Here is an 18,172-nt window from a genome sequence, read left to right as displayed (position 1 = left end):
AGCTAATAGAAAGTTAGCTAGCTAATGATCAAGAAAACAAGCATACAGCAACAGTTTAGCCAGTTTAATAGTTTCAAACACTTGAGTTTGAAAAAAGTACAAAAGTGATCCTGAACGCCACAGTATGAAACCAACCCAGTAATGTAGGGTGATAGGTGTGGTCCTTTAAAAAGCATTTTCTACAGACAAGTGTATTTCAACTGGCCATACTATACACATAATGTACTCACTAAAACAGATAGAAGCAATGGTTTAAATACAATGGCTGAGCCCAGAAATACATTTAAAAGTTATCCTTAAAAAAAAAAAGTAATTAAAAATAAAGAGGAGAAAGAAGTCTCACCACAACATCATTCTGGTCTCTGGCAGTAAAATCATGCAGTGTTACAACCGTTCCAGTACAGAGGACCAGTAAAGCACTACAGCTGTCACACAGTGAGAAAATGGGAGACCAAAAGGCCTCAGACAGCCATTCAGAGCGCTCACTGGTTGTTTTTCTTAGACAGTCCAGGGAGTTCTCTGCCGTTTGACGGTCACCCAGTCGGCATTTGCATACATTGTAAAGTTGCACATAATTTCTGTTAATGAGAGCTCATCTTGCATCCACTTAGAAAAATATAACTGATGATTGATATTGAAGAAACCCCCAGAATGTGGGCTTTTGTCCCAGTATGCTGAGGAAAAACAAAACAAAACAAAACAAAAAACCCCACTAAGAAATACAGCTGAATAAATAAATGCATGACATCTATAAAATCAAGAGTCACCAGAATGCTCTCCACATTAGCACACCAAGCTTGTTTTGTTTTGGCCCGGCAGTGTTAGAAACAAGGGCTTCATCCTCCACGGCATCTAAAGTCAAAGCCCTCGAGGCAATTGTTGCCGCGACACACCTAAAATACGCTGCTTTTTAGAGAATGGTTTCTTGAATGCAACAGCTGGTTTCCTTTTACAGCATGGCTTCTGGCTTCGGCATCGCAGGAAGCAATCAAAGTAGATGGCAATGAGGAAACACAGGAGGGAGACTCTCACAGTGTTGCGAGAATGAAGCCGCTCTTTGTCGTTAGCCGCAGACCGGCCTATTGTTAGGGCAACAGCAGTGAGCTTCCTGTCCGGTCAAACTTTTTGCCTTTCGAGAGGGCGGCCACTTGTTTCATCAGCTCCCTGTTCTTGGACTGTGGAAAGACACAAACGGTGAAATCAGAGTGGATACATTTCTTTCCAAATCTGGATGTGACTCAAATAACCAAACACATTGACCGTTTCTAAGATGTGATGTGCAAATTCAGTTATAAGAACAAACTGCTCATTGCTTTCCTCACTGTATTCATAAAAAATATATTGTCAACAATAATTTAACGATGTATCGCAACACGTACAAGTCGGCTCTGATAAAGACAATTAAATAATTTTGCATTCCATAAATCTGTCAAAGTTTGGGAATCCAGATAATTTTCTACTTCCTTAGTGTTTTGTTGAATTTAAGTTTATCTCCATCAAAAAGCTAAACTTTGTTTGCATTTTGTCTGGTCAAATTTCTATGGAAAATTAAAACCTGATCGCTGTGTCCAACCCTAACAACATTCAGATTTTTATTTTATATTAAATAATGCAAACTGATAGATAGTGACAGTAATAAGATTTATGTTATCCAACTGATGAGAAGAATTTCAAACTATGTTTCTTCACCTCTTCCTCCCCTCCAAGTCTGATCTGGTGTAAACATCACTCCCTCACAGACAAAAAAAAAAAGTTTTTTTATAAAAACTAATAAAGTACAGCTGAATTTTTAAACTATTAATGCCTATAATCTATGATAAAATGACAAAAAAAACCTTAGACATTTGTCAAAGTGTGAGAATAAAGGGCAACACAATGTTGAAAATGTAAACCCCTTTGTTGCACATGTGGATTTGAGACGCAAAGCTTAAAAATCATGTACACCAGCAAGTTGGTAACTGTACTGAGTTCTGAGTTCAGCTACTAAAAACCATGTTCCAAGTTTTCTTGGAACATGTTAAAAATAACCAAAACAGCAGCTTAAGATCAAATCATTCCAGAGAACGGTCGTACACCAACTACCCCACCTGCTGCTGCTCCATGGCCTCTTTGTGTGATTTCTCCATTTGGTTCATCTTAACTCTCATATTTGACTCCTGGTACTGAAAGTCTGCTTTAAGCTCTGTGAGCTAGAGGGGGGAAAAAAATGCAACATTTAATTAGCAGATAAAAAAAAAAAAAAAAAAGAGAGCAGAAACTCAGAGCTTTGACTGAATAATTAGTGCTGGAGTTCATCTATGGAAGACGACTCGCCTTTCGATCCTTCTCCAGGATGGTCTGATCCCTCTGCTGAAGAAGCCTCTTTAGCGACATAACTTCCTCTTTCAGCTGGCTGATGAGAATGAAGTTGTCTGTTCCACCAGAGTCCATGGACTGGGTGATTGAACTACTGTTGGGATGAACAAGCAAACAAATAATAAATAATAATAATAATAATAATAATAATAATAATAATAATAAAAAAAGCTCCTGAACATGTGGGACAAATATTATGCAGCTATAAAGTCGAGCTTAAATGACAATGCTGGGGCTACCTGTCCCCGTTGGATGGCTTCAGCTCCAGTTTTGGTTTCTTCTTTGGAGTCTCCTTCTGGATTGAAGACGATTTATGGCTGCAAAAGAAAAGCAAGGAGGAAAACTAAACTGTGAATATTTAAACATTATTTTAATGGCTGTTGTGTAAACTTAACAAACTTGAAGTTGCTGTACCTCTGTTTCCACAGTCCCGGCTCCTGTTCAGGACTCAAGCTCCCACTCAGTCTGTGAAAGATGGGTAAACTTAGCAAACTGCACTTCATGGTATAAACATTTTACTCCAACTATAGTAAAAGAACAATTTTCAGACAAAAATACTGACGATGGCTGAAAGTTAGCCATTTTCAGGACTGGCGAGATGTCTTAAAGTGAAGCACAGATATGTAAAAAAAAAAAAAAAAACCTATTTAAAAGAAAACGTTCTGCCATTAATTCAGGTTGAAAGTGAATAAGTAAAAAATAAAAATCTAAAGCAGATAACAGGAAGTCTACAACAAAGTTGCTTTAATTTTTCAATTGAGGTTTTCAACAGCTGTCATGAAGCATGCCGGTTTTGGAAAAGCATCATAGTTAAGATAAAGATCTACATTCGCTAGCAAATACACAAAGAGATTGGAAGGCTAGCCACGCTAATCTCTAACATAATATGAATTACTGCCTTATAATTTTGTTTTTGTCTCTGTATTCATTGTATTTACATTAAAATATTAGTAAATCTGTTTTCAAGTCCACACTCTCTCAAACAAAGTGGTGCAACATCGACTCCGGTCTTCATAAGTACTGAAGAAAGACCAGAAAATAACACTTTTTTAAATGCTACTCTTATGTTTTCCTACGTTTGGGGAGAAATCAGAATCACACACAATCGAAATCTTGCAGGTGAAAACATTTGCGAGGACTGGACACAAAGTTCAGATTGGTGAATCTCTACTGACTGGAAGCGACAACTTGTGGCAGACATACTTGTGGTGGGAGCTGCTGTGTCTGTGCTGGTGGTGCTGGTGGTGGTGGTGATGGTGGTGATGCGATCTGGAGTGGTGGTCTTTCTCGTTCAGGGATGAGGAGTTGGAGGAGCCGAAGCCCTTCCTCTGTTCTTTAGTCTTCTGCAGGACGCGGCGGTAGGACAGCGTGCAGAGCCAGCACAGCAGCTTGCCGTCCACCTGTAGCGCAAGCAAGAGAGAGCAGGCGGTGAGACTCCGCCCGTGACGAACGTGCCGCAAGCTCAAGACTGGATATCTGCTCTGGTTTTCACCTTTCTTCTGCCTTCCTCCTTGCGGTCGAAAGCGCACTGCTGCTTGCACTGTTCGCAGGTCTGTGGGGGTCCATATTTCTTCTCCGAGTTAGTACACCGCTGGCATTTTGTCCCGATGAAAGCTGCAATTATGTTACAGTACTGGCAGGGTTTGGGCTGCAAAAACAGATGAAGAAGAACTTTTGAAAACAGGATGTGGACACGAAACAGTCACAGGCAATTTCAGATGGTTTGGGAGCACTAATTTGTGTGAAAACTAATTTGTAAGATTCTACTACTCACCGTTCCGAACTGTTTGACGTTCTGGGCACATTTCTTGCAAATTGTATTTGTTTTACTGTAGAGGAACAAACAGAGTTTGAATCCACAAAAAATAAAAAATCCCAAATAAGACATAATAGAAAATAGTGGAGCCCTTCTCACCTCTCCTGCTGAAACTCAGATCTGCAGTATGTACACTTCACTATTGGGTGTGCAATACGACACTCCTGCAAAAGAAAGAAAAAATAAGTACAGAAGCCTCCAGTTATTGGCACACTTGGTATAAATACGTGTAAAAAGCTTTAAAATAAATTCAGATTGTTTTTATGTCGAGATGCATTTATATTTTCAATCTGATGGAGAATGTCTCATAGATTCTTGATTGTATCCATTTTCTTATTTATTAATCCAGATCGACAAGTCAGCCTTAGATGAATGGCATGCTCTCTTGTTTTCCCCATTTTGGAGAATTGCAAGGAGGCACAGAGTTTTTAACTTTTTTAAATGTGAGATTCTGCTAACGCACATTACAATATAAATTTATTTTATTTAACATCTGTACCGGGAATGCCAATATTTTTTATCTCATACACAGTTAATTTCCCCCTCCCTTTTTTCTTTTGTGACTCATTATCACAGGAGAAATTGTTTACTTGTTTTAAGTTGGTATCCTTCAACTTTATAAAGACAGTATGGCAGTCAATTAATGATTTAATTCAGTTAGAAACTTTAAGAGCAGTTAATTCAGAGGTGATTAGGGGACTTTTTTCTTCTTTTTTTTTTAGTCTGAAACATTAATTTGTAGAAGCTAATTAAGGGCATGTGGAAATTATAAGGCTTAAATGTGACTTAAAAGGCCTTTAATTATCAGCTGTACCACCATACAAGCAGCACCACAGGAGCAACACGTCTGAATAATATGTACAGTAAGTGACCAGTATAACAAGTGTTCAGCAGGTCAGGGTGTGGTAACACCGCTATTAAATCTACAATAAAATGAACATTACGTTCATGTGGACGTTTTCCAACTTGTTACATAATCTGAGCCCTTGCTAAATCTCTCCAAGGTGGCCACAACCAAACAATCCGCACACAACTACACTCCTAAGGTCGTGATTGTTTGGGTCGTCCTCCCTCTCATGCTCTCCAACCTTGCAAAGCTGCTGGCCCTGCGACAGCTCCTCGAAGGGGTACCGCTGGTTACACTTCGTGCAGGCGTACAGAGCCGACGTTGCCATTCTCGCCCCAACCTGAGCAGTCGTCCGACCTAGCCGAGGAACACCGAGGTCCAGCTGCGAACCGAACGGATTAGCCGCGCTGTTTTCACCGTCGGAGCCGCTCGCTGTTGCTCAACTGAGAGCTGGGAAAAACACACCGCGTTGGCATCCAGCGCTGGCCGACGTTAGCCCGCTCGGCTACGTAGCGCAGGGCAAATACAGAAATAGCTCAGCTGGAGGGAGCGAGCGGCGAAGAACAATAAAGTCCTGATCTCCAGGCTCTCTCGCTGCGTCGTCCCGCCGCAATGGCTTCTCCTTGGCTTTTAATAGCGTCGCCTCGGAATTAATCCTCATCAACAATGAACTCCGCGGGGCTCAAGTTTCTGCTGTTCTCGCCGAGAAATGTATTTTCCTTGTCTCTTTTTGTGTCATGTAACCGGAAGAGGCCGACAGCTCCCGAAGAAGGAAGGAAACCTATCGCGACACAACATCCGTCCGCGGGATTTGCAGTTTGAAATTAGCTCAGCCAATCAGGGGCCCGCACAAATGTTAACAGTTTTCAATATCCACTACACTTGCGTTAACAGCAAGTTGGCTTGAGTATTTTAAAACGCTTTAAGGTGTTTATATGACTGGAAGCCGTTTTGCAAGCAAAAAAGTGATAACACGGAGGCACCGCTGGATATTATAAATACATTTCAATTTAACCTGAATCTGAAGTTATCCATTCAGGGGAATCCTGGCAAGTTCCAACCATAGTTAAATGTATTTCTTTGTGATTGTATGTGACCAATAAAAACAGAAAAGTGTGGTGAACATTTTATACCCCTAATAAAATCCAATGGGTAACACTTTATTTGAAGGGGGCTGAATAAGACTGTCATGACACTGTCATAAACATGACATAACACCTGTTATGAACATGAATAAGTCTTCATGAATATTTATGACTGTTGTCATAAAGCGTCATTCGGTAAATTATGACACTTTTAATACAAAGTTGACATTATTCAAAATGTCTTTGTTATGACAACTTGACATTAACCAAGAAATCATAACTGTTTAAACTTTACCTTTAATAACATAAAGTTACCTAATTTTTAAAGTGCAATCAGTAATTCTTTTATAACAAATTTATATCAGTAATGATTTCTTGGTTAATGTCAAGTTGTCATAACAAAGACATTTTGAATAATGTCAACTTTGTATTTTAATAATTTACCGAATGACGCTTTATGACAACAGTCATAAATATTTATGAAGACTTATTGATGTTCATGACAGGTGTTATGTCATGTTTATGACAGTGTCATGTCAGTCTTATTCAACCCCCTTCAAATAAAGTGTTACCATCCAATGTTCCTCAAGAGTTTTGCGAGAGGTCATTAGTGATTAAACAGCATCATGAAAACCAAGTAACACTGCAGACAGATCAGGGAGAAAGTTGGTGTAAAGTTTACAACAATATCCCAACCTTTGCATATCTCACTGGTCACAGTTTAATCTTCAGAAAATCAAAACACGTGCATAAACTGTATGACACAACTACTCACCTACCAATTTAATTATGTAATTATGTGCCAATCTAAAGAATTCAACATTATCCACTCACAAACATTAAAAATGACTCCACAGTGTCCCTTTTTATTAAATAGTTTAATACGGTTTGACATCTGACAGTACACTTGACATTGCAGGAAACAGACCAATAAAGGTAGGGAGCACAGCATAAGGAATGGTGTGGACGTTTATGACTAATAGTTCTACATTTTAAAGGAACAATATCAGTGACAGAGATGTACACAGAGAAAGATGTAGTGGAATAATAATTAAAGAACAATTAGTTTGTTAGTGGGGATTAGATATTTAAAAGCTACAATGTAGAAACATAACATCAGAGTTCCCACCAATAGAGTCAACCTTTCTTTCTTTTTTTTTTTTTAACCATGAAAGGCACTTTTTATAAACTAGAGATCATTACTGATAGTGCTATTAGGGAAGTTACCAAACATTTCAACAGCTTACATAGGAGGAAAACATCATGAGGCTGATTAGTGTTTCATGCAAGTGTTTTTATCATCATTGTGCACATTTGAGTTTTTACTCTTGATTTGTACGAAAGGCACAGATTCTAATTATTACACTACATTTAATAACCAAAACAAACCCAAATTATTGCATATCCACTGCAACTTACTGATATCACCCAAAAAAAAATTAGATTATGAGACTAAGAGAAAGAGGAAGCTTAGAGTTCATAACAAGTCCATAGTACAGGATAATAAATAATGTTAGCTTCTTAGAGAAATTAAACTTACAAAAGTTGAATTGCTCAGTAAAAGGAATGTCATACGTAGTATCCCTTCTCAAATTAAAACAGATATTTGGTCGCAACAGTCTAACAGGATTGATTTATGAAGACAAAGCAAGTGTTAAAAATGTTAGCATCATTTCTTTTTAGTTATTGGTTGAAACACATATGTACAAACTCAAAGAACACTTGGGTTTTCTTCTGGTTTTTTTGCAGCACTATTTGTTTACAAATTGTGCTGTTGTGCTTTGAAATGAACATGAAGTGGTGGAGTGAGTGTTCCTATGAAGCATAAGGCATAAAAAAATAACCAAAATGATAACTAGTGTAATTAAAACAAACACTGATTGTGGGTGGGTTAACAGGCATTAAAGTCCTTCTTTATTATTATTTTTTTTTACATGCCCTCCTACCTCACAGGACTAGTATTTTATATATGGCTGCAGTCCAGTGATCTCCAACGTAAACACACTCTACCCGAATAGTCACACATCTCTGCCTGTTGTGGTGGTGGTGCATTCGTCCCCTAAAGAGGCGGATCAACACAGAGGCTCTTCTTGGATCCAGTTATGACACTGATTCCTAGTTTTCCAATGTTCTCCCTGGCATAAAAAAAAACACTTTCACGCTTTCATAAAGACATTGAGTGTCAAACAAAGGTTTGCACGGGAGTGATGGAGCGAGTGGGTGAGCCTGCCCTCTCCGAAGACGATGAAGCAGAGCGGTTCGTCACCTCCCTCTGGAGCTCGTTCACTCTCTTCTGAAGCTCGGCTCGCTTCGCCAGCAGCTCTTTGTGGCGCTGGTGAATAGGTTCCTTGTCGAAGATGGACAAAAGAAGCCTACATTTTCAGCTTTGGAGCACTTGAGAAACAACTAACAGAGAGAAGATTTCATGATATACCTGCGGTTTCATGCGAGGGTTCCAGCGGATGTAGTAGCCAGACCAAAGCTCCAGGTGGCGCAAGCTGATAACGGGGAACAGCACCTGGTTTGAGTAGTTCACATACATTGGATTGGTGAACTCCTCCAGCTGGCTGTTGATGTAGGACCACACCGAGACCGTCCTCTTGGGAATCTCCTTTAAGTTAAGAAGAAAAAACAACCGCATTAATGTTTCTGCATCATCTTGACTGTTTTTATTATTTGTTTAAAAGATCCTGTCCCCGTCGCACTATTGTGAATCCGCGTTATGATTCTATAAAAAAAAATATACGTGAATTTGCTGAAACCTTCCAACTTAATAAAACTACTTTATTTACAATTTATTTAAATGCGTAGGTTTTGGACAGGTTGCATGTGCATATAATATAATTCACTTTAAAGTCAACTAAAAACAATCAGAATCTGTTTTATTCTCCAAGTTTGTGTGCAAAAACAAGAAATCTGCCTACAAGTCCGCTTTGTTCTCCATGGAAACATCTTAAATATGAACGTTTAAGAAGTGAAATCTTGTTTATCTTTTTACTATTGACCTTTTTATGTGTATGGAATAGATATATGATGATGACGTAAAGCTTTTATCTAAACCAGTGGATTGTCCCCCCCTCCCACTTTCTCTTAACCTGGTTTTGCTGCCACTTGCGTCACTTCTTCCTTTTGTATTATTTGCCACCATTTTCTGTCAATGTCAGCATCTCAACCACAAAGAAATAGACATAAAGCAGTTAGAGATGCTGACAGCAATTCGATATATTGCACAGTTCCAGTTTGCAGGTACAGCAGAGATACAGCCTGCTGAATGCTGGCAACTTCTAGCTTTTTTCTTTGACCATTGTAAAAGTAAAACATGGGCTCAAACTTAACCATGATATAATTTAAGAAGGTCAACTGTAATATCAATGAGCTTTGACAATGGATGCAATGACCGAAGGAGGTTTAATCGACCGTTTTCCAGTTAAAAATCTCACTCATCGTAATTTGTGACAACTAAGGCAGGAAAATATGTAAATAGGATCCCTTTTATAGAGACTTAAGCCACATTGAATTACAGTTTAAGTGAGTAATAAAAGCAAAGGCGGATTAAAAAGATGTAAAAACAGTGGCAAAGGCCAGGTGATAATAGTTAACATGCTAATTGGGGAATGATGCGCGTAAAGTGGAGACTAAATTTAGTTTAGAATGTTGAGGAGGTGAACTCTAATCCCGAGTTTGCACTGATCTCAACTAATACATTTTTTACAACTCGGAGGTTTGAATTTTGCGAAAAGCATTAAACTTTAATCCCACACAAGAAGCAGAGAGGAAAAACTGGAGAAAAAAAAGGCCTTACTCTGTCCTAACACAATACAATCTGAACATTTTACACTTTTCACCCCCAAAAACATTCATACAAATATTGAGCAACACACACAAATAAATACAACAGGATTTGATGTTTCACAAAATGTGAAGCGTGTTTTTAGATTTCATAATATATGTGGCAAGGAGTGTGACAGCAACGTCTAGCAGTAAAAGTGACTAAATGCAGAATCAAAAGGGCCCTTACTTCCTTCAACCTTTGCTGTTCACTGTTGCACAGGAATGTCCCAAACAGGCAGCTGTAGAGATGATCCAGGATTGTTACCAGGAAGTATTCGTTAAACTCAAAAGCTGCAGGAAACTTCAATAGTTAAAAAAAAAAAAAAGATACATATTATCTTCCAAGCGTCACTTTCTCCACACAGAAATGTCTCGCACGGTCATCCTTCACTTACCTGTCGAGTCAACTGCCACACACAGTCAATGAACTGGATAAAGACAGGTGAGCGGTCTGCATCGCTGTGGTTTTTATCGCCGTGACCGATACGCTGACAAACCCACGATGAGGAAAGTCGGTTATGTATTTTTAAACTACAACATACAAATTTCATCTTTTAAGGGATAAAAACGTTTCAGTTTACCTGCTGGAAGCGATGTCCAAAACTCAGCCACTCTTTCTCGAGCAGCACTTCGAAGCCGCGGATGGTTCTGTAGTAACCGTCCAGCATAAGCAGGGACAGAGAGGTGAGCTGGGCGGTCCGGTCCCAGCCGTCGCTGCAGTGGACCACCACGGACGTTTTCCCAGACTCCACCTTGTCCGCGATCCTCAGCGCTCCGGCCAGGATCAGCTGGAAACACGCCAGCAGAAAAATGAACACAAAGTAGCTAAGAAATGTCATGCGGGTGGCTCGTTTTTGTAGTTAATCCTGCCCACCTTGATGTGTTCGAGCCAGTGAGTGGATTCCAGGTTGGACAGCCAATGGGAGTCCTCGATGTTGGGGTAAACTAAGTCTTTGAGTTTGCGCAGCGACTCCCGCATGACGTGGATGTTGTGGATGTCCAAGAACACGAGCTCGGCGTTCTGATATGCGTCCTCACTTTCATATCCACCGCCTTTCATCTGCAGAGAGGAAGCGAGGAAAAAAAGGTTTTTTCCCCCCTAGCTCTTAACAATCGATTCAAGCTTCATTAAAAACATGGAATCTTTGTGCGTAGCAGAGATTAAAAATAGCAAAAGAACAGATTTTCTCACATTAAAAGGTGATATTTTCAGTTTGCAGTGTAGAAATGAAAACACAATAAAAGGCAATTATTTTAAGACTTTTCACACAGGAGTATAATGTATGTCCACATAATCTTTTCTGCTAATGAAAGAGTGCATGAAATCACTTTTGATCTGCTTAGGAGCTGATAAAATTACTCTCTCGATATAAAAACAGTCATACCTCTAAATTCATTCTGCCGTTTTTGTAATAGGTTCTAGCAGCTCTAATTATATCCTTCTATAAAATTCAAGTAAAAGCTGCTTTTTAAAGATTCATAATATCGACCTTGTTGGCAGCGGCGTTGACGCTCGGTCTGGCATCGAAAATGAAAAGCTTATGGGACTGAGCATTGGCATCCATGATCGCCTGCAGGTATTTCTCATCCTCCTTGCTGCGCTTCCCGTTCACTCCGACCGTCGGCTGGCTGCAGCGCGTCACTGTGGCCTGGCTCTCCGGGTGGATCCATGACAGCACCTGCCACATGAAGGTCAGGAGAACATTGGCACCGTCGGCGAGACCAAGTCGTGGACGTTCGGGATGGATTACTCACAGGTATCCTGCCTTTCGCTCTAAAAGCTGCCACTCTCTTCAGCTCTTCGTCTGGTATGTTGACCGGAACCACCAGAGTGGATGGGTATGTGTCGCAGAGCTCAAAGTGGTCGTTTACCTTCGTTATCCTCCAGCTTTCATTGGGTATACCCTGAGAACGAAAAAAACATCTGTAAGAATGCTTCTAATAAGATTCAGCAAAACATGAAAGCTCGGTGCTCCTGGAATTACCTGTCTTTTATACTCCGATATGGGATCGTACACCTTCCATCCGTTTTCAGGAAAAACTTGCCCGTATTCAAAGGCAAAGATTTGCTGTGTAGTGAGGAGGAGAAATGAAGCGGTTGTGCTGCGTCAATGCATCAGCAGCCGTGAGTTGGAGAGCGACTCACCAGTCCGTTTGAAACAGGAAATGCAAATTTCATCAGAACTTCAAAAATTGACTTCTTGAGAGTGTCATCCACCTGCTTGTGTGAAAATCGCAGAATGCGCATGTCCTGCAAAGTAGCAAAAAAAAAATAATTAGCAACAGTAGAAATGTAGGTTTTAAATAAGTGACGTGTGATGAATCATCCAGTTTTCTCTAAGTATGAAACACCAGGTATTCACCTTGCAAACTACTCCATATGACGAGTCGGCACGGCTCGAAGTATTTCCAATTTTTTCCACTCGACTTACAACTCCGAGAGGCAAATCCAGCATAAACGCCGGATCCTAGATACGAGCAACAAAAGAACAAGAATTATTCTTCAAACTACTTAACAGCGTTTCCATCTTTAACATGGTCCACACGCACCTTGTCCATGGACTTAAAGAAAAGCCTGTAGTTGGTGACCATCACTGTTCCCCTCAGCGCTCCAGTGAAAGGACAGAAGTAGGTAATGTCAGGTGCTATTGGGGAAAAAAAACAAAACAAAAAAAAAAACAAGATTAAGCTCAATTATTCAAGAATTTTTTTTAAAGTAATTTTAAGATAATAGTTTACTTTCAGTGCTAGCCCTTTAAATCCCAAGCAAAAAAAGGAAATAAATTACCCATATCTTGCACAGTTTCGTTCGGAAGCAACTGTGGTTCTTCTTTATCTGAGTCCCTATGTGCCTTCTACAAAACATCCAACATGCAAAGCAGTCATTCCATCTCAAATATCCACAGATTTATAGAAATTTTTTAAAATACCCAAATAAATCATGGAGAACTAATGCAACGTTACGTTAACTTTACAAGTTTCACTCAGAGGTTTGAAAAGTTGCTGATTTTGGCTCAGAAACTTATACGATAACATACCTTGGCAGTGGCTTTGGGCTTCACCTGGGGGATGCATAAATGAGGAGAGTGATGCTTTAGTTATGAAAACTCATTTTTATCAAGCTGCAGAATATCAATGAGCTGCACGCAGGCAACTAACCCGGAGCTCAGGGGAAAACTCTGCAGATGTCGACACAGAGTCGGAGGACAAAACAGATGGAGGTTTGGCCTGGGCGGAGCGGTCGGAGCGAGAGGTGGAAGTGCTGAGAACGGATAAAACAAAAACAGACGACGAGAACATGATTTAATCTTTCTTCCTTTAACTTAGATTTATGTTTGACGATAAATTGCTGGCTGTATGAATGCAACCAGCCTTCTGCAGCCAATACCCCTTTTGCATCAGATTCATCGAGTTACTATAGATCTGTAGCGCACAGTTAAAAGCTTCTACACCCATACGAGTCTTTCACGTATTGTCACATAACCATGAACTTCAATTAATATTTATGGATTGCTTTCCTGATCATGATATTCAGTGTTATCTATTGTAATTACTTTAAAAGTTCTTAAAAATATTTAACTGTATGTCTGTCCAATGCTGTTATTGTGAATTTATCAATGTCACTATAAATCAATAGTCTTATCAGGACAGGGAGAAATGTTCTGAGATAATACAATAAATGTCCATTTCTATCTAGCAAGTCAACTTTTCCTGTATTCTCAAACTAAGCCTGGTTTTGCTGGAGGTTTCTTCTTGCAAAAATCGAGCGGTTCCTTTCCACTGTCACTACATTATAATGTATTGAATTATAATTAGGATAATTTTGAACTTTATGTATTTGAATATAATGTACACGAAACTGAGCTGAATAAAAAGGCAGGTGGTATCACAGAATGCACAACGCCCATGTCTGTCTTACACACAGTTTTAATTTTAAATTAAATGTTTTACAGAGGTTTTATTGCTTCCATGAGCTTTTATATCAGACAACCAACTGAACTCAGAAACATTAAGAAGAACTGACACATGCAAGCCAAGCTCTTGTCCTATTGCAATGACATCTGATCGTCTTGTGACAATTTAGGAAGCGGACTTAATTATTGGAGTTTAAACACTCGCTACTAAAATTACACCCATGACACAGGAGGACGAAAACATTAAACACGTTTAAGAAGCCCCTATATTCATTAGTGCATGAATTTTCAGACTTTTACCCACATTTAAAAGCAATAAGATGTGAATGGTTTAGCTACCTGGACAATGAATCAACACTTGGCTGTCGGGAAGAGGGTTTCGAGCCCAAACTATCGACGCTGCCGCTCTTCTCCATCTTCTCCTGCTTCAAAAGTCTAAGTAAAGGGCAGGACGAGCTCCGAAAACGTGATGTAGACCGGAGTTTCCGCTGAACACCGCTTTTAAATGCTTACTCCCAGCATAGCGAATCCTCACAAACAAAAGGAAGCTGCCATTTTTTCCCAGAAGCCTCCCAATCCCTGTCACAAGCAGGACATTGTGAAGGATGGCGCCCTCTGCCGGTTGTCTGAGATATTAGCAGCCCACTTGATATTTAGATAACATGATTACAAAAAAATATTTTTATTTTATATAACTAGACAGAAATAAAAGGTTAAGGACACTCATTGAGAGATTGTATCAAACTTTTATAAATAATATGGTGAAGTTGTCACATTACAACTTTTTCTGGTAGTTTAATGATGATAGGTCATGAAATAATTTTTTTACAAATTAAAATTTGAAAAGTGTGGCATGCATTTAAATTATTCCCTCATTATTCAGATACCCCGAGCATATTGATTTTTTTTTATCAAGGAACATAATGTCTTTTTATAAAAAGACATAAAATTATTTCCTAAGGGAAAGATTTTAAATTTCACTTCCGTTTGACATTCAACAGAACTATATTTGAAGAGACATTTCACAGGAAACATACTGTGAGCCAAGTCATTGTTTATTGAAATAAAAAATAAACCACAGAAATAAATGTTAAATCACATTTTAAAATGTTTTCACAAAATTTAAACAAAGGATGCACCTCATTTATATACAGCCATTTACCTGTTAACTCTGCAAGGTCTAATGAATTTCAATGGCAGCAGATGCCATCTACCATTTGAGGGTTGTAGACCAAAGATGATACAAATGATCCAATAAAGTACAGAGCAAGTCTTTTACTTTACATATTTTTCCATAAACTTCTTGTGGAACTCTGAGCGCAGCGTATCGTTGACAAAGCGTTTCTCTTTCCGTGCCTCATCCACTCCTTTGGCACAATTTTTAAACACAACATCGTCGTCCCACCTAAAGAGATGATGCATGAGAAGGTTACTGGTGGTGATAAACAACACGCACACACACACAAATGTTTTCTGTCTGAGAAATGTACCTCCTTTTGACTCTAAATGTATTTTGAGCTTGGTTCTGTTGCTGCTGGCCGGCCAAGTTAATCAGGGGATTGCCACTCAAGATATTTTCCATTCGAATCCTCTCTTCTTCTGCCTTCTGCTCTCGCTCCTGAAGTGGAAAACAAACAAAATAAAATAAAATAAAGGAACTAAGCCCAAAGAGATGTCATTCAGCTCCTTTCTAACATTTAATGACTGTAAATCCATTTCAACAATAAGCAGAAACACGAGCGTTCAGTCGTTACTTTGCGTTCTTGCTCCTCAGCTCGCTCTTTCTTGATCTTGTCCAGTTCAGCCAGGAGGGCAGCAGTGTCATCATCATCACTGTCTTCCTCAGAGTCTTCATCTTCATCATCCTTAGAAGGATGAAGAGAGAATGAGAAAGGGAGTCCAATGAGAGTTTTAAACAGGACGTTTAAAGTTAGCAGTGAGGTTCACAAATATAACACCATTTATTGTTAAAGTGAACTTTGTTTATTGTCAGAAGAATTTTGATTTGTTGTGAAATCAATAAACTTCAAATCCCACAAACAACAAGTATTGTTAGGATTGTTTTTGCTATATTTTCAAGGGGTGATTACACAAGTAGTACAAAAAGTAACAAGACCTTCAAAACTATGATTTAATGCAGTTATGTTGTGCTGTTTATTGACAATTGTATGAGCAATGACCCATTGTAGCCCATTTAATAATCAGTAAGCTATCTTTAGTGAACTTTTGTTTTAGGAGAGCAGCTTTAACTAGACTGAGATACAAATATATTACCAAAGACTTCTAAATACGATTTATAATCAATTTTATTGGACAAATACAACAAAACATCAAGAGAAACTTTTTGTACTTACGTCAGTCAGAGGGTCATCGGCATCAAGGTTTGCTGCTGGGATTTGATCCAGTCTGGGCCTCTTTGAAGATGATGAAGAGGATGATGATGAGGATGTGGTGTGTTCTGGAAAACACAAATACTAATAATTGATCCCGTGTATAAAAAACAATTGAATAATTAGGAACTGTATCAGAAATATAACCTAAGATTATTATTATTTTTTAAAAACAATAACCTCTGGGTCCCCTCTCTCTGGTCTTGTCACGGGAAACAACACGTTCCCTCTCCTCCAGCTCCCTGCGGAAGTCACGGGCACGCACCTCCTCGGGGGCATCCTGGGTGGGTTGCCTGAGCACCGGGCAGAATTTATTGTACAACAAAAGAAAAGAAAAAAAAAACACCACCTAAAAATAACTTACGATGACACAAAGCAGTCTCTTTACTGTAACCTCCTCCAAATGAACACCCAACAGAAAAAGCAAATATTAGATCATTATCCCAGAGGATTTTGCTCTAGCTGTCATGATCGAGGGCATAGGTTGGGAGGTAGAATGAATTAATTCAGAGCTCTACCAGTCGATCTCCTTTGAAAAACCATAAAATCTACTCATGAAAATTTTAATTACCTCTTATATTCGATCTACAGACCTGTACTTGATCTTTGTATGACCTGGAAGATCTCGGCTGGAATACTGCTTGGAAAGAGCACTCAGATCTCCCTCTCCTTTCCCCCTGCCTCCTCTCGCAGGCTCAAACGTGGGTCTTGCAGCTGTAGTCATCTTGGACGGCTCTGTTTTATTAAAACGTAACACATTAAATAAATATCTGGTGGCAAAACAAGGTATTAGTTTTGTCTTAAAGTATTTCACATCATCGTTACAATATTCAACGCAACAAAAAAATCTGCATTGTTTGTTAGGATTAATCTAACTGTGATTAGACAATCCTACTAAATTATCAACAGACTTTAGAGACAAAGTTAGCATGTTAGCTAGAAATGCTAAAGACATACCTACAGGCTAAAATGGTTCAACAAAGCTTGTCTCGTGAAATGTGTATCATAAATGTTCCACTCAAAGGGAGTGAAAGTATAATATTCTTTTAAATGGTAAGCTGTGTACATTTTTACTCTCTATATGAAACACATGGTTATAAAAAGGCTTTTTCCAAAGGGTGAATACTTACCAGGCTGCTAGCACACGACAAAAGACAGCTTCTCGAATCTGTGTGGCGTCATTTCCGGAATAAACATATTTAAAAAAAGGGAAAAGATGCGTTTATAGACCTCGGACAAAACATATATTTTGATCTTGGCACAAAATTGTATCATCATAACTTTGTGAAATATATTTGTATTTATAAACAATTTTATTTTTAAAATTTAAACGGGTGTCAACAGATAAAAACGAGCCACTTGTCTACTCCAATTTTTTTCTTTAGAAACACTTGCAGTGTTACGGAAGAGACGGTAGAGGGCAGGTATTAGCAGATAATGTATAAACCCTTAAACCTGTGTTGTCATTTACTGCCAAACTGTTTTTAGTGTTCGTATGTAAATGTTCGTCTGGCACAAAAGCTAAATTTTGAAAGATCGAGCCTAAAGAACCAAAACGTACTTGAATACTAAGACATAATCATTATGCAATGCCAGAAAGCAAGTCTTTCTAGATCAAAATTTAATTCTTAGACGTACAGCACAAAAGCTGCCACTTATTTTGAGAAAACATAATTTTTTAAATGAAACTGAAATTTCGAAGCGTTTACGTAAAACCTGTGATTCATACAAAGGTTATGCATATTGTAACCATTGCCCTGTCAACCAGCAATGTAGTATTTTAGACACATAGTAAGATTTCTGTCTTTATTAACCCAAAATGATTCTTCAAAAAGGAAATGCTGTAGAACTTTTCAATTTATAATTAAATTGCTATGTGGGAATCTGAAATGCAATATAACTCTTCAATTGTTTTTTTCTCTTTTTTGACCGCC

At 38.8% G+C, this 18,172-nt stretch overlaps 3 protein-coding genes across 3 annotated transcripts; all 3 read right to left on the bottom strand.

Annotated features, from left to right (window-relative positions):
* Nucleotides 1-49: 49 nt before the first annotated feature.
* fam76b (family with sequence similarity 76 member B) lies at nt 50-5,813 on the bottom strand. The gene is made up of 10 exons (XM_007563118.2): nt 5,260-5,813; nt 4,271-4,335; nt 4,130-4,184; nt 3,848-4,003; nt 3,559-3,755; nt 2,770-2,820; nt 2,595-2,672; nt 2,314-2,449; nt 2,088-2,189; nt 50-1,175 (listed from the first exon to the last, which is right to left on the bottom strand). Exons 1-10 carry the CDS (start codon nt 5,344-5,346, stop codon nt 1,086-1,088), a joined length of 1,017 nt encoding a protein of 338 aa, XP_007563180.1. The 5' UTR covers nt 5,347-5,813; the 3' UTR covers nt 50-1,085.
* Nucleotides 5,814-6,952: 1,139 nt separating this feature from the next.
* On the bottom strand, nt 6,953-14,448 carry mtmr2 (myotubularin related protein 2). The gene is made up of 17 exons (XM_007563116.2): nt 14,188-14,448; nt 13,094-13,196; nt 12,973-12,996; nt 12,723-12,789; nt 12,485-12,579; nt 12,298-12,402; nt 12,081-12,185; nt 11,920-12,003; nt 11,690-11,839; nt 11,425-11,613; nt 10,809-10,994; nt 10,516-10,722; nt 10,330-10,422; nt 10,122-10,235; nt 8,538-8,714; nt 8,334-8,450; nt 6,953-8,238 (listed from the first exon to the last, which is right to left on the bottom strand). Exons 1-17 carry the CDS (start codon nt 14,262-14,264, stop codon nt 8,176-8,178), a joined length of 1,956 nt encoding a protein of 651 aa, XP_007563178.1. The 5' UTR covers nt 14,265-14,448; the 3' UTR covers nt 6,953-8,175.
* A 487-nt stretch (nt 14,449-14,935) lies between these two features.
* cwc15 (CWC15 spliceosome associated protein homolog) lies at nt 14,936-17,463 on the bottom strand. Its single transcript, XM_007563115.2, has 7 exons — nt 17,369-17,463; nt 16,832-16,973; nt 16,419-16,531; nt 16,203-16,306; nt 15,603-15,713; nt 15,339-15,466; nt 14,936-15,253 (listed from the first exon to the last, which is right to left on the bottom strand). The coding sequence occupies exons 2-7, from the start codon at nt 16,960-16,962 to the stop codon at nt 15,124-15,126; spliced, it is 717 nt and encodes a 238-aa protein (XP_007563177.1). The 5' UTR covers nt 16,963-16,973; nt 17,369-17,463; the 3' UTR covers nt 14,936-15,123.
* Between the last annotated feature and the right edge of the window lie 709 nt (nt 17,464-18,172).

The sequence above is a fragment of the Poecilia formosa genome, unplaced genomic scaffold (assembly GCF_000485575.1).
Source record: "Poecilia formosa unplaced genomic scaffold, Poecilia_formosa-5.1.2 Scaffold145, whole genome shotgun sequence".
NCBI classification, from domain to species: domain Eukaryota; kingdom Metazoa; phylum Chordata; class Actinopteri; order Cyprinodontiformes; family Poeciliidae; genus Poecilia; species Poecilia formosa.
Note: the sequence above shows the minus strand (reverse complement) of the source record. Positions and strands in the feature narration are given on the sequence as shown.